This window comes from Helianthus annuus, chromosome 13, assembly GCF_002127325.2.
Source record: "Helianthus annuus cultivar XRQ/B chromosome 13, HanXRQr2.0-SUNRISE, whole genome shotgun sequence".
Classification (NCBI taxonomy): Eukaryota; Viridiplantae; Streptophyta; class Magnoliopsida; order Asterales; family Asteraceae; genus Helianthus; species Helianthus annuus.
The window spans coordinates 166,059,819-166,076,881 of NC_035445.2; the positions used below are offsets into that span (position 1 = coordinate 166,059,819).

The following is a 17,063-nucleotide window of genomic DNA, read 5'->3' on the forward strand; positions in this document are numbered from 1 at the left end:
GACCAACAAAACACGGCAATCACAACCCTTTCAGAAACCAGACGAATGTGAATGCCCAACAAGAAAACCGTGAACGGAGGATGGTGGCAGTGAACAACAGTCAGGGACAGCCTGGAACTACAAATCACAATCGGGCTTTGGCTGTTCAAGCTGATGAAGGCTGTGACTGGTCAGTGCAGTTTGGTGAAGGTGATCAGGGAAGTGGAACTGCTTTGTATGCTAAGGTCATCGAGCAGGTTCATAAAGAAGAATCTTCTGGGAGTGATGACAGTTCTGGTTATTCTGGAAGTTCGGATGAAGAAGGCTCTATTTCTGGGGATAATCATTCAGAGCCTGATGAGAAGGAGGAAGAAGGTGAAGATATTCAGGATCTTCTGAATGAAGCTGATGAGCTTAAATGTCAGAAATCAATTCTGATTAGGAAGGCTGCTGCTACATCAACGGAAATGGAAAAGCTATTTTCTGAAGATGGAGCTTTTTCTTTTCAAACTGCCTTTATGGCAAATGGTTCAGTCTCTACTAGTCAGGTAAATTCTGAACCTCCTGCCCCTAGTATTTGTAAATCATGTGCAGAAATGAAGCTTGAATCAGAAAAGCTTCATAGTCATAACCAGAATTTGGTTATTGAACTGTCGAAATGCAAAGAGGCAAACATGGCTTTAACCCGGAATGAAAAAGAATTTAAATCTGTAATAGAAACTTTAAAGAAAAATGTGTCCGAGGTTAACAAAGTAGTTTACCACAAACAAGTGAGTATAAATGAATATATTAACATTGTGGAAGAAACTAAAAAGCAATTAGCCATTGCCCAATGCGAACATGATGCGATCAAACAGAAATTGGATAGTTATTCTAACTCCAAATTTGTGCTTGATCACATCATCGATGTTCAACAACTAAAGGGAAACCAGAAAGGCATAGGGTATAACAAATGTCCGCCCCCTTTGATGAACAACTATACCAAGATGCCTGATGAGGAAGAAATGCCTCGGTATGAACCCAGTGTGCCTCTTGATGTTGAGGAGTTTACTACTGGCCTTGGGTTCAAACCGGACAATTCTTCAGACACAGCCTCTAAGGAACAAGAAACTTCACCATCCATGAAGCAAAGTCCTCCAATTATCGAGGACTATGAGACATCGGATGATGAATCAGAAGTGGCTGTAAGAGATCAGGATAAATCACTTAGCAAGATGAAAGGAGTAGATATTCCACGAGAGAATCACATCCTTTGTGATCCTGATACTCCTGAGGTTCCATCTGTTAAGAAGGAAGTGATTGATCCTGTCAAGGTTGATAAGACAAGTGTGTCTACTGTTAAAAGCAGTAATGTGTTGTACACTTTGGTTGGAGATAATAAAATCTACTCAGATCATGTTTTTCCAATTAAAAATGTAAATAAATCTTTGATTGACAAAGTCTTTGAAGACAATACAAACAAATTTTTGGGAAAAACACTTCCGGGAATTGTGGTAACACAATGTGATCCAATTCCTAAGGCTGAGATTAGAAAACAGTTTGGCAATCAAAAATCTCCAACCACTCAACAACCTACTGCTTCTAAGGGTAAACAACAACAACGAGCTCCAAAGCCAAAGGCTAAGGTTGAATCAAAAGGAGCTCGTTACATGAAGAAAGGAAAAGATGTTAAATTTGTTGCATCAAAAGGTACCGATAAAATTGAGACTTTTGAAAACAAATCAAACACTGATTTTGTACAACAAGTCAAGATTTTGAAACGTAACAGTGATAACAATTACACCCAACACACAAACGGGTGTGATGAAAGAGCAAGTACCTCAGGTTCTACAGGTTCAACATCTGGTAGTCGATCAAGTTCTCCTAAGTCTGTTGAAAGGAGAACTTGTTTCAAATGTGGAGAAATTGGGCACATTATCAGAAACTGCCCAAATGCTCCAAAGAAGAAATTGGTTGAAAAAGCTCCACCTGAAATAGTTCACCCTCAACGTCGGTCAGTTTCACCTAAACAAGATAAACGAACTGTAAAAGAACAAGAAACTAAACAACGACGTAAGAACATAAAAACTGTTGAAAAAGCTTTAAAATCTGAAGTTAAAACAGTGCAAAAGGAACCAAGTGTGTCACAACCAGTAAAACCAGAATCTTCAAAGACTGGTAGGCACAGACAAACTTGGTTACCTAAGTCGGGTGACAATTCAGGGGGAGCAGTTGTTCTTGAAAACCATCAAGAGATCGAGCTTACGTTTCGTGATGCCAAGGGACGACCCAAGACCACTAAGGCTTGGGTCCCCATTCTCAACTGATGTGTTTATTTGACATGTGCAGGATGTTCTAGGAGGAACTATTAATAGTCATTGGATTGTTGATAGTGGAGCATCCAGGCACATGACTGGCGACTTACGGCTCCTGTATGACGTGAGAAATATTAGAGGAGGGTATGTTGCTTTTGCGGGTGATAAAGGTGGGTACATCACTGGAGAAGGAAGTATCTCCAATGGTATCGTGTGCTTTGATAAGATCAATTATGTGAAGCAAATTGATCACAATCTTTTGAGTGTGTCGCAAATCTGCGATAAAAAGTTCTCAGTGATTTTTGATGATGCTGGCTGCTATGTGCTGAAACCTGGATTCAAAATTCCACAAGAATGGATTCTCTTATCGGCTCCGAGAGTTAATGATCTTTATATTCTCGACATGAGCCAAGCGATTACTACATCTGCACAAGTCACTTGCTTTGTCTCAAAAGCCACAGAAAAGGAGTCTATATCTTGGCACAGAAGAATGGGACACATTCACTTGAGAAAGATGAACCATTTGGTGAAAAATAATCTTGTGAATGGTGTGCCTGTAAGAAGTTTTCATCTACAAGATATCTATGTCTCGTGCCAAAAAGGGAAGCAAACAAAGAAGTCTCACCCTTTGAAGAAAATCAACACTGTCAGCATGCCTCTCGAACGTCTTCATATGGACCTTTTTGGACCTATGAAGCACAAGACAACGTTTGGTGATGCCTATTGTTTAGTAGTTACTGATGACTACTCTAGATTTTCTTGGGTATCTTTTATGGCACACAAGAGTGAAACTCCTGGCATCCTCAAGGATCTTCTTACAATGTTAGAGAATCTCTATACGTTGAAAGTGAAAAGGATCCGAAGCGACAATGGAACTGAATTCAAGAATCAAGTTATGGATGAGTTTTGTACTTCTAAAGGCATTCTTCATGAGTACAGTTCTCGTTATACTCCACAACAAAATGGTGTCGCTGAGAGGAAGAATCGGACGATTATAGAAACTGCAAGAACAATGTTAGTAGAGTCGGAACTTCCTATTCAATTCTGGGGAGAGGCTGTATCGGCTGCCTGCTACACGTTGAACAGAGTTCTTACAGTTAAGAGACATGGCAAGACTTGCTTCGAACTCCTTCAGAAAAGGAAACCGGATCTTTCTTACCTTGAACCGTTTGGTGCTCCTTGTACTATGATTGAGCCAGATGGAAAGTTTGGTGCAAGAGCTATCGAGGGTTTCTTCCTTGGATATGCTACTCCGAATTTTCGTGTTTGGAATCTAGCTACCAAAAAGATTGAGCTATGGAGTGAAGTTAGGGTTCAAAGGTACACGAGTCCTGTTAGGGCTTCGGGTGATCCGTGGATGTTCGATTATGATGGGCTATTTGACTCCTTCAATCTGCCAACCTTTGACGAAGAATCAGCAGCGGCTCGGATGTTGTTGGAAAGTGACAATGCTGCTGTCTCGCCTTTGGTTAGACCTATTGTTGTTGACCCTCAAGCTTCTTCGTCCGTCAACAATATGATTCAAAATGAGGTTTTTGAAGATGCTGCTGATTATAATGACTCTTCTGAAGATGATGAATATCATGATGCAGCCGAAGGATCTTCAGCTCCAGCTGCTCCTGTACAAGGTGCCTCTGGTGATACACCTCATACGCAGAATATAGACACTGCTGAAGGGAATGCATCCACCTCTACCCACATTCCTGGTGTGGAGTTGGTTGTTGATCTTAATCTGAATAATTTGGGTATCAATGCTCGTGTGCCAGATAATCCTGAAATGAGGATTCACGATACCCATCCCCAGCAGAACATAATAGGAGATGTCCATCGCGGTGTGCAGACGCGTAATCAGCTGAGAAACAACCGGAATGCTGGTTTGTATTCAGCTATAAGAGAATCTGGTCAACAAAATGACTGGTCCTTCGCGTGTTACGTGTCACAAGAAGAACCAAAGTCGTGGAAAGAAGCATTGAAAGATAGTGCCTGGGTTGAAGCCATGCAGGAAGAATTGCAGCAATTTCACAAGCTTGGTGTTTGGAAGCTTGTTGAAAAGCCTGAGAACTACAAGAAGATTGGCACTCGATGGGTCTTCAAATGCAAGAAAGACGACCGTGGAGTGGTTATTCGGAACAAAGCTCGTTTAGTCGTTCAAGGTTTTCGTCAGATTGAAGGGATCGACTACAACGAAGTCTATGCACCAGTTGCACGTCTGGAAGCTATTCGGATCTTTCTGGCTTATGCCTCATTCAAAGGATTCAAGGTTTACCAGATGGACGTCAAAAGTGCATTTCTACATGGTGTGGTTGAAGAAGAGGTATATGTCGAACAGCCTCCAGGTTTTGAAGATCATGTTCATCCCGATCGGGTTTGGTTGCTCAACAAAGCTCTATATGGTCTTCATCAAGCGCCACGAGCTTGGTATGCAACCTTATCTACATATCTGCTGGAGAACGGTTTTCGAAGAGGTCTTATCGATTGTACTCTCTTCATCAAAGAACAAGATGGAGATCTTCTTCTGGTACAGGTATATGTTGATGATATTATTTTTGGTTCTACTAATGATGTTTTGTGTAGGAATTTCGAGCGCATCATGCAGGATAAGTTCGAGATGAGTGCTATGGGGGAAATGAATTTCTTTTTGGGCCTACAAGTGCAACAAACGGAGTCTGGGATATTCATCCATCAGACTAAATATGTTGGAGACATCTTGAGCCGGTTCCAGATGTCCGATGCAACGCCCATTGGTACCCCATTGCCAACTAATCACGGAATAACTCCTGACTTGAAGGGTGAACCTGTTAGCCCTTCATACTATCGCGCGATGATCGGATCCCTTATGTACCTCACAGCATCAAGGCCAGATATAATGTACCCAACGTGCCTTCTTGCCAGATATCAAGTTAATCCGAAGGCCTCACATCTTGCAGCTGTCAAAAGGATTTTTCGTTATTTGAAGGCTTACCCCGACACCGGTCTATGGTATCCTAGGGATAATAACTTTGACTTGGTCGCATTCAGTGATTCTGATTTTGGCGGATGTAAAATCGACGGCAAATCCACAACGGCTGGATGTCAGTTTTTAGGAAATCGCCTAGTCACATGGCAGTGCAAGAAGCAGACGTGTGTCGCTACATCAACATGCGAAGCTGAATACATTGCTGCCTCAAGTTGTTGTTCACAAGTTCTTTGGATCCAACAACAATTGCGGGACTACGGTTTTGAATTCCTAACTACTCCTATATACGTTGATAATTCTCCTGCTTTAGATATCACTAAAAATCCTGTGCAGCATTCAAAGACCAAACACATCGAAATCAAATATCACTTCATACGTGATTGCTTTGAGAAAAGGCTAATCGATGTTGTTAAGGTCCACACCGATGACCAACGTGCCGACTTATTTATGGTAAATGGCATTAAGGTCAAGCAAGAGTAAACCAACATCGGAAAATCATTTTTGTAAATATCTTTGTGTGTTTTTTAAATTTATCTTAGTTTGTTGATTTTAGGGGGAGTAAATCCAAAAATCGGAAAATACAAAAACATCGAAAAATTTCAAAAACACAAAAACAATAGAAAAACAAAAATGAGTTTCCTGGCGAGCAAAAGAGAAAATGATAGTACATCAGTGGTCTATCCTAACCTCTTTAAACCTTAAATGAAAATCGATAAGCAGCTCTATATAAGATGTATCGGTAGGCTCACAATCATTTTAAAGTGTGCAGGGTGATATAAATCTTAATCGACTGAAGACCAGGTGGGAACCATTCATTGGCATATGGTCTTAGTACCGAAATTTCGTTTGATAGATTGCCGAGGTTCTGAGATATTCGGTCTTTATGCTGCTTATCATCTGGGTATCATGGTTGTATCTCTTACCGAAAAATAACGGGGATGCAAGTCTAGATCTTCCATGATACTATACATACGTGTAAATATTACATACTGCATTCGACCTCAATAAGTGATAAACAATCACATGTCCAAATCAAATAAGTGATAAAAATATCACATCTATCCGGGTGTCAAGTTCGTCTCTCTGCTGTACGGAAGTACTGACCTGTTCACGGACTTGCACTTGTGACCTCATGCATATGAAAATCAAGTTCCTCATCAATAAGTGATTATATCACATAGGGCTTGTTTTCAAATCAAAATAAGTGAGTATCTCACATTTTATACGGTCAAACAGATGATAATCGGTATACTCACCGGTAAGATGAACTCTCGTACATACCTTGATACGGGAATGTGTCGTGATGTGGATGAACACCGGTCGGTAAGTATAAATCATACCTTAACGTATCCTCTAAACATGATTACATCTGATAAGTTGAGCTTAAGTGGACAACAATACCGATAATTGTTATAGGATGCTTATCTTAATGTTAACTAACTGAACAACAAGAGTGTTTTGGCATGACCGTACACTGATATGATTCTCTTACCCTCGAAACTCACAAAAAGAATGTTTGTATATATTTGTTTATTTTCTGCTTAACTTTTGTTGTTTTCTTTTAAAACAGTTTCGTCGTTTGGTGCATATCAGTACGACATTAGCGGTGATGTCGTTTGATAACACTCAAAGGATTTTAAATTGTTGTCTTTTACTTTCAAAAATACCAAAAAGATTTTAGGCGTGTTTTAATATAAACTTTATAAAAGCCAAAAAGATTTTCTTTCTACTTTATTTTCGATCGTACGATGTTGGAGCTCGAGTCTTCGTTGCCTGAAACCTGAACGAAAACCGAATTGACTAAATCTTCATAAACGGTCGAAATTTGCATGCTTGAAAGTTAAAGACTTAAAATTGAAAAATTTAGTAAACTTTCAAACTGTCGGACGGTGTTTGATTGTGACATGGTCATTCGTGTGTAATTTGCTTATACTATGTTCCAAGCAGTTGTTCTCATTACGCGTTTAGATTTCTTGCATGTGCAGATTCTAAAGGCTAGGAGAACATGGTCTATGACAAGCTTTGGAATGAAGACACGACGAGAAGGCGCTCAAGAGATGAAGATGATCGAGTTGCCGCTGGCCATCATCAACACCACCAGGATCTCACTTCATAAAGTTAAAGTATTTCACGAGCATAACTCAAGGGGGAGCTTATGTTAAGGGGGAGTTTGTCAACACACTTCCTACATGATACGGGTAGTTTGTTGATACACTCTCTACTTTCAAGACGTGAAGACTTTGAAGATCCTCCGACATTGAAGACTTGAAAGGACATCAGAGTTTTGATAACTCGAAGACCAAAGACCGTCGAAGTTCGAGACGAGTCTACAACTATAGAAGATAAAGACAAAGCTACAGCCAAGGGGGAGTTTGTTGGTGCACTTGTGTCTGTACTTTGTCTGTATTCGGTCTGTATGTAAACGATGTCCAGAGTTAGTCTGTAAGTTGACCAAGTCAACTATCCTCCTAGTTTGACTTGGCCAATCTGTTAGTAATATGCTTGTCTGTATCGAAGGATAGCCTCGAAGGATATTGTGGATCCTTCGAGGTGCTCAAGGTAATCGAAAGATATGGTTCGACCATTAGACCTCGAAGGATGATCCTTCGAGGTCCTTGCTGATCATTCGAGCACTGTGTCATCGATAGATGATCCTTCGGACCATCTATCGGATCCTTCGATGAGACCTGCTGTGTATGGGTATATATATACCCATGCAGTGTAGTGTGAAAGATAGAGATGCACACTTAGAGAGACAGACAAGAGCTGAGAGCATTCTGTCCGAAACTCACACACACACACTTTGAGAGTTTGCAAACTGATTGTAAACATTGTGCTTGTAACCGGAACCTTCATACGTATTAATACAGTGGTGTTAATCGGTGAACTCTTGTGTGTTTGTTTCTATACTTGCTTCATCTCGGTTTGCCTACTAGCTTGGATTCCGCACTTGCTAGTGGGTTAGTATAACAAGGTTTAGGTTCGTAATCCTCCGCGAAAAGGGACCTACAGGAAAAATGACCTTGATAATAAAATTTCAAAATATTCACGGCGCAAGCGTTCTGGTGACTTGGATGGGTTCAAAAACTCTTCTGCCATCCACAACGATACCAACTCCTCCTTGTCAAACAAAAAGTCTTTGGGAACAAGGAACAGTATGCAAACAACTGCTTCAAATCTGCAGAAAGTTCATGGTAGCTTATCCTAAGTGCCGGAACAATCTTATCACTATTTTCCACATCTTTACCATTTTCAGTGGCATTACCAACTTCTACGTCCCATATCGCGCTATTCAACACCTCATCCCAGTCTTCTCTATCTGTTTTCGTCCTTAAAAGCCTTCCAATTGCCTTTAAAGCCAAAGGCAAACAACCACACTTTTTCACAATACCTTCACCTTGCGGTTTAAGTGTCGTGTGTGAGTCGAAGTTATCTACCCCCAATGCATTTACTGCAAATAAACGAAATGCATCTTCACTCGACAAACTCTTGAGACGGTCTACATTATGAAAACCTATCTGTTTGAGCAATTGCTCCTTACGGGTTGTCATGATTATCCTACTTCCAGGAGCACATGATAGAAATGGGCGCACTAGGTTTTCCCAATCCCCATACTTTTCACTCCACACATCATCAACTACTAGTAGAAAGCGTTTGTCCTTAAATTGCTCAGTGAGAGCTTTTTGAAGGTGATTTAGATCTTTAAATTCCTTGTTATCTTTAGTCACATCTTGAAGGATAGCATCAGTTATCTTGAAAATATCAAAATCATCTGAAACACAAACCCATGCCTTGGGTTCAAAGTAACACTGCACCTTTGTATCATTATACAAAAGTCTAGCTAGAGTGGTTTTTCCAACCCCACCCATACCAACTATAGGTAAGACGCTAAAGTTATCCTGAGATGACCCATCATCCCCCAACAACTTTTTAAGCAATTGCTCTTTCTCAACTTCTCTTCCGACAACATCGCGTTCCGGCAAAGAGGTCTCGCTTCTTCTACTAGTATTTCTTGGCTTTTCATCTATCTTAAGCAAACCTAGATCCGTTTTTCGTTTTTCTAGATTTTCTAACTCTTTGTTAATCCTATCTAACTTGGGAGACAGCCTATGAGTTTGTGAGAAATTTGTGCAGCATGATGGGATGAGCTTTCTTACCATGCTGGTGGATGCTGCAGGTTCCTGCTGCAGGGTGAGCTCACGACGCATAGCTTCAGTCGCCACGTCGTCGAGTACGTCGTCGATATCGTAAGCCAAGTGTTGGAGAGCATTCAGCCATGATTTGACAGATTTATGAGTCACCTCCTTCTGGGAAGCATCGGTAAGCAGATCTTGGATCCTGGACAGTGTGGTCTTCAACTCCTTGAGCTCGTTGTGAATACCCTGAGCACGAGCAATTCGCTTGAAGGCTTCATCGGTCAGCTTTTTAACAAGGACTTTGAGGAGTTCATTTGCAAGAGTTTCAGCCATGGTTAACAGTGAACAAGTGAAATGGGAGCTGTGTGTGTGTGTGATAGGGATCTGAATGAATTGATGAGTGCACAGAAACAACGATTGAAACTGTTGTTAATAGTGAATTCTGCAATTTTTTTGGTCAAACTTTTATCTTTTGTATTTTAATCTTATTGTGCATCTTCTGGCTGGTAGTTATTAAAAAAAACCACTTGTTTAGGTAGTCATTAAAAAAAACTACTTGTTTATTTACTCGAGAGGGAGTAGGTAGTCATTAAAAAAAACCACTTGTGTATTACTTGATATTTGATGGATCACATGTGTTCCCAGATGAAACAATCAAATATTTATGGATTCTGGATTCAACCACTGAACCACATTTGTTTTCTTTATTATGAAAATAATGTATTTCATATCATACATGTTTTGTCGTTTAGACCTAATTCAGTTAGTGTTTTCAGTTAAATTTGGTCATGTGCTTTGCACATGAGGGCATTTTTGTCAATTCAAAGGTAAGTTCAACGGCAGATTTACAGCTCAAAGCTTCTGCAACCTTTGAATTGACAAAAATACCCTCATGTGCAAAGCACATAACCAAATTTAACTGAAAAACTAACTGGGTTAGGCCTAAAGGACAAAACGTGAATGATATGAAAACATAAAGGACAAAAGTCATCAATTTTGAACATAAAGGACAGCGTCTGAAAACAGGTATAAATATAAAGGACAATCCTTGAAATTCATTATTATGATAAATGTTAAAATCTTCCTAATAAGATTCGCTTTAGTGTTTCGACAACAAAGGCGAGCCCATTTTGTTCATAATCCATCTAGCTTTAATCTGAACCAAATTAACATTTTATTAAAAAAACCCGTTTTAACCAGAAACAAATTTACCCCAAACTTTTAACTGACCCGGCAGTTTTACCACATAGATGCATGCATGGATGTGGTACATACATGAGTATCAGTATGTATCTATGTTTAAAACTTGTTTTTTAATAGAAAAGTGGTCAGATCCTAATAAAATATTTGCACATACAGAAATATATATTTTTAATGATATTCATTGGGAACTTTACATATTAAAAAACAGGACGTAAATGTTATAATATTCAAGGGTTTGCTTAAAATAATAACCTGCATTTAGGGAATCCAAGGCGTGCATAATTGAATAAGCAAACAAATTTGGTTTTTCCTATGATGATAACGTGGATTGGTCTTAAAAGAATTCCTTAGTTTGACCATTGACTGGGGTTGATTGGTGTAACATATCACATGTTGAGGCACTCTTTAGACTATAGGGAGTGGAGAGGCATGAAACAGTGGTGTTATTTGACATGTGACTGCCAGGTCAGTACGAGTCAAAAAAGTGGTGTGGTGCAAAAAAAGAGTGTGAGCGGCATTGTTAGTGGTGTTTTTTAATTAAAAAAAAACAAGAATCAATCAAAACCGACCAAAATTCGCCAACCAATGAAAACACCATAAGCCCATAAGCCCACACGCCGGTGAAGATTTCCCTGCCCCACACACCCTCGTGTAGAGGCTTCCACGCCACAATTCCACTTAAGATGATGCTTTTTAATACCTTGCAAAGCGGATCGGTCAGGTCGGACAAGTAACAGGTTGAAACTGGTTTTTGACAAAAATAGGTAAAGGTCAAACCAGGTCGGTTCTAAAAAATATCTAATTTGGTTGGGTCAACCTTTTCGGTTTAATCACAAACTACACCATTATTAAAATACAAAATTTAGATTCATAAAAATGAATGCAAGTAAAACGCACATACACTTTTATGGGTCATCATGACCCACACGCAGCTAGGTTGAACGATTCACAATTAACAAAAACAAATGCAAGAACTGAGAAACATCATGTGAATAGCATTGGAAACTTAAAAGAAAACAATTTTATTTTGAAAAAAAAAAGAAACAAATAAACACAAATCAAATATTCAATCATATTTACACATGTCCAACCTTAGGGGTTGTCTCCCATGCATAACTGTTACTTAGTGTTTTACTTCAACGGATTATCTATGTTTTTATGTTTTATAAGTCCATAGTCCACTTAAAGACTCAATGCAAACTGAGTTATTGAAATTGTCTTCGATCTTGCTTTTTCGTTTTTAGGCATATTATACATGTCTAAGGTGAACTCATGTGGTGAGTTCATATTATACATATAAACGTAAATAATTTTTTTTTGTCTTTATGACGCTAAAAAACCAGTCTATCGGACGGGTATACTACTAGTTCTAGTATGGTTAGAACCAGGGGCGGTTCTATGTGGTGGTGAGGGGTTACACAGGAGACCCCTCAAGTTTTTTGACGAAGTGTAAATTTATTTTTAATCTGTTTTATTTATTGGGGATACTTCTAAGCAAATACTAGGATACCCCTGAGCGTGTAGGTGATTATAAGATGAACGGAAGTTATATGGTCGACGAAAACATGAATTTTCTGGTCGCCGGAAGCTTCCAGCATCACATGTTGATAAAAAATGAAGAAGATGAATTATAATAATACAATAATAATATAAGCATCGGGATAAGGAATTATATTTAATCAAACTTCATCGGGGGCGTTGTCCTCTTCCATTATTATACCATTCAGTATGAAATTAACCGTTCAACAAAACAACTATTTTTTTTATTTTTTTCTTTGTTTATTTATGGGTTTACATTTTTCACATACTATCTTTGATGTAGGGGTGTGAATTTCTAACACGACCTGAAAACACAACACGAACCTAACACGAAATTCGCGGGTTTAGTTTTAGTCTAAATGGGTTCAAGTTAGTTTCAGGTTGAACCCGTGCACCCGTTTAGCTAAATGGGTCGGGTTCGGGTTAACCCAGTCCCGTTGACCCGTTAACCCATTTATATCATGTTTTATTATTTTTTACAACATGTTATATAATATAAATTAATTTGGTTGTGTATTGTATGCATAATTATAACTTAAAAAGAGAGACTGTCATAAAGTTTTATAATTAAAAAGCAAGATATACATTTGTGTTTTTTAATAAAATTTTAACTCTAATATATTAATTTGCGAAAAAAATAAACAATTTGAAAATTCGGGTTGAACGTGTTGTGTTCGGGTTAACCCGCTAATATTGAGTCGTGTTTGAGTTCATATATATGACAAGATTTTTGGGTCGGGTTCGGGTTCATCTAAAATTTTCGGGTTTGGGTCGGGTTGAACCCACGAACCCGACCCGTTTAGCACCCCTAATTTGATGGTTCTTTTTTTAACAAATAAAAAGATTAAAAGTAAAAATAATACAAAGAAAAACATTAAAATAGTTCTTTTTAAATATATTATTTAATATATCGTCTTTTTTTGTTTAGGTCAAAAGAAATATCATATAAACATGAAGAAAGTATGAATGTTTAATCTATACGATTTTACGAATATATGAATAAGAAAGCTTTATTCAACCCGTGTGATACACGGACATATTTACTTTCATTGGTTAATGCACATTTTCTCAATACACAAATTAGATATGTTATGTTCCTAATAACAATGAGGTTTACTCACCAGCCTTTGTTAACTCAAAAACTACTTTTACACATGATACAAGTGAACAGACATGAAGAGAAGATTTGGACATAGGATGAGCCTTAGTTAACAAGAAACACGGATAAATGTAGTTTAGTTGTTATGAACAATGTCTCATATATTAAATTGTTTTATTTGGATTATCTGTTTTGTGGAACATTCAATATGGATTAATTAGTATTTAAAGTAATAGCAAGTTATAAGCTTTGGATCAACTAATCATGTCCTAATCACCTATTCCGCTACGAATCAAAGTGTGATACTTGAATACTTGCTTTGATTCCTGCTACTTTATTCATGCTTATAGTGATTTTATCGATGTTCTTGCTTGGTGAACATTTTTTAAGATTTCTTTTGTAAAGTATAGTTGTAAGCCACATGACACTGTCTTCATTATTACTTTTAATAATACTTAATGGATTAAATTAATTTCAAGTTGCCAACGGTTACTTTACATGAACTCCCGTGTATTATGGTTGTATTTATGGTCATCGTTTTTTAATGAATATTTTAGTATAGCATTTATATTAAATATTAAATTAATTAATTAATTTCTTACACAATTCAAATGATCATTGAATAGTCATCATAAATAACTAAAATCATAAAGCAAAACCAGTGACACTTGAAGAATAAAAAACATAATGACATTTAGGTCAAGTTATTCTACAAAGGCTTCTAATTGTAAGAAGTATAAGAAGCATTTATAGAGTAACAAGTGTCCAATAACCTAAAATTAAACACACTACATCACCACCAAAAACCTAAACACCCCCCCCCCCCCGGCCAAAAAAAAAAAAAACTATACCTCACCAAAAAAACCCCCCAAAAAACCTAACCCTTGGAAAATGGAACTGATTTAAGTCACATTGGAGATTGCTGGTTAAGTTGGGTCGGGTCGAGCTTGTTATATAAGTCAATTAAGCCCAAACTAACATTAGACTATCGACATTAAACCTAATCCAATCTTTAATAAAAAAAAAACTAGTTTTCCTTTCTTCCGTATACACAACCCAAGTCAATTTTGAATACACATTCACAACCCAACCCAACTTTTCAATTTTCGCTCCCAGATAGTCCCTGCACAGATGGAGGTTTGTTTTTGGTGTTAAGTGGGTGAGAAATGACCAAAACACCCTTATCATTAAAAGTTGAGAACAAACCAAACCATATTCAGACCAAACAAAAATGGCTTCAGCAGCATCGGTGACATTTCGCCTGAATCAGCCCTCCCAATCCCATTCTCTCAAATCAAAACCTCATTTCACCTTCCCTTTCAAGCCCCTCTTCACCTTTTCCCCCTTACACAAACATCCAAAGCTCCAAATCGCCGCAAAATCTACTGATGTCTCCAAAGAAGACATACCACCGGCATCAGAACCCGTAGCTGAAACCGACGACTTCGATAAACGCAGGTTAGATGAGAAATTCGCAGACCTAAACACCGGAATTTACGAGTGTCGGTCGTGCGGGTACTTGTACAACGAGGCCGCCGGCTACCCATCGTACCCGATAGCTCCAGGGCTGTCGTTCGACATAGTGCCGGACGATTGGAGATCTATCTATCAATGTTTGAGGAAATTATGGATGAATTCAGTTACAAAATTAAGAGATGAATTCTATTTGCTACAATGAATGCGGTGATGATGTTGTTGATGTAAGGAAGAAGAAGAAGATGTCGATTTGGGGCGAGATGAATGAAGAAGATGAAACGTATATGATTACACAGCGTATATGAATGTGGTTGTGGCACTGGTGGCTGAGTGAAGTGCTGGAGAAGATGTCTTTTGGGGTTTTTAATAATAAGGGTATTTTGGTCATTTCACATCAACTTAACTGAAAAACTAACCCCCATCCACGCTAGGGACTATCCGGAAACGAAATTGAAAAAGTTGAGGACTATAGGTGTAATTTTAAAAAGTTAGGGACTAAAGGTGAAAAAATAACAAACCACAAGGACTATCCGGGAGAACGTCACCAATGAAAATGATGATAGTCTTACTAGATAATAGAATACTAGGGTAACTAAATTTAGTACTCTTTTACTATTCTTTTTTTATACGTATACATAATATATGTATCTATTTTAATATTATCATACAAAATACATGAACTTTTTTTAGTCTCGCATTATTAGGTTATATTTGATGATCAGTCACTAATAATATTTGTCGACCTAAACTGTTAAAATTCAACACGATTTCACTTCATGATATATCATCTTATGATAATAAAGTAGGGATAATTGTTAATTAAGTTGGGTTAATCGACTTTGTTGTTAGAACTTACACAGGAACTTTTGAGTTTATAAAAGTAAAAAGTGGTTGTTACTCCAAAGTGTAATTTGGTAATTTGACTATAGAAGAGGGTGAAACATAGTGTGTAAAACCAACGGAGACGGCCAGTTAAATGCACTTAAATCAAATGAGACGAGGTAGAATGGTGACTAAACCAGTCCTATAGTAACTTGTTCGGTCTATGCTCCATGAGAGACACCCTCCATTTGATAACTTTGAGACAAAAATATATTAGAATAATAAAGGGATAGTGGTTTGGGTCATGTACACGCTCTTAGGGTAGTGGTTTTGGATGGTGGATTAGAGGTGGGTGATACGACGCCTATGTGGAGGGTCATGATGGTCATGAGGGTCATGACCACAACCTTTAGCCTAAGTAACCATGATGATTAGTCAAAAGTCCGGTTAAGACAAAGTATCTGAGATTGCATACCGTTGGAACTGTTCATTTAAAGCTGCATGAAGATATTGGTCTTTTCTAGGCTCCGGTAAGAACATCTCCTTTGGCGTACTGGCTTTGGGATGAGGCACCGTTGCTGTACCACCTGGACTGCTTGTGTCGCAAGAGGTGATTCTGGAATCCTGGATCATGCAAAATGGTATGATTGACATGAGAATCTTTTAATAAAAAAATTGGTGGGAACAAACCAAGATTAGAATTTGATGGGTTAAGGTAGAGATGACAATTCCTATGCACTACTTACGAACATGTAGACTGGGGCTATGTTTTATTTTCGAAAAGGTCAAATGGGTAATTAAATTGAAAATGGCTGGAACGGGTAAAAAGTTGTCTATCCAACTAATATAGTTTTTGTAATCAGGTTTGAGACTTGAAAACACTAATGGTTTATAAACATATTTAAAATATTTTGACATAAAGTATTTTTGAGTCAACCCAGTACACGACATGTTTGACCATTACAAAGTTAACTCACTTTGACCTGTTATTCAAATTTCAACCCGTCCAACCAACCCATTTTGTCACCTCTAAAACACTTAAGCTCGGAATCTGCTGAAACTGTAAAGCTGTTCCATCAGGTAGAAATGTTCCTTATGTATCATGTGACACAGTCTTGATAAGGTGGGCCCGCTCATGGATACACAAGCGTGTCCATCTTATACCAAACCATACACTGAGCTAGATCAAAATGCATAACAGAGTTCAAGAATCCTACACAGCCAAATCAATTAGCTCTAATAATTGAAGGTGATGAATGCAGAGTTTGATAGAACATCAGAAACAACAAAACAGTAAACTGACAGCATACGAATGAACAGTAATTTAACAACCCAGTCATATAACGTCACTAAATTTCAAATGTCCGTTTAATAAATAGAATGTGATGAAGATTGTTGTTTACTGTAATGTGTCTTTGTTACCATTTAATTCACAGCTTGTAAATAAAGAAATATAAAAGTGCTTTGCATAGGGACTAATAAGAGCTGTCATTTGAATCACATATTCATGTAAAATGAAATATTACCCCATTAGTCTATGCAGTAGAACACCATATTAG

General features: G+C 38.0%; 2 protein-coding genes across 2 annotated transcripts; one reads left to right on the forward strand and one right to left on the reverse strand.

Annotated features, from left to right (window-relative positions):
* Positions 1–8,309: 8,309 nt before the first annotated feature.
* On the reverse strand, positions 8,310–9,698 carry LOC110902312 (putative disease resistance RPP13-like protein 1). The gene has a single exon (XM_022149008.1). It carries the CDS (start codon positions 9,696–9,698, stop codon positions 8,310–8,312), a length of 1,389 nt encoding a protein of 462 aa, XP_022004700.1.
* Positions 9,699–14,437: 4,739 nt separating this feature from the next.
* On the forward strand, positions 14,438–14,884 carry LOC110902310. Its single transcript, XM_022149007.1, has one exon. The coding sequence runs from the start codon at positions 14,438–14,440 to the stop codon at positions 14,882–14,884; it is 447 nt and encodes a 148-aa protein (XP_022004699.1).
* Positions 14,885–17,063: the final 2,179 nt, after the last annotated feature.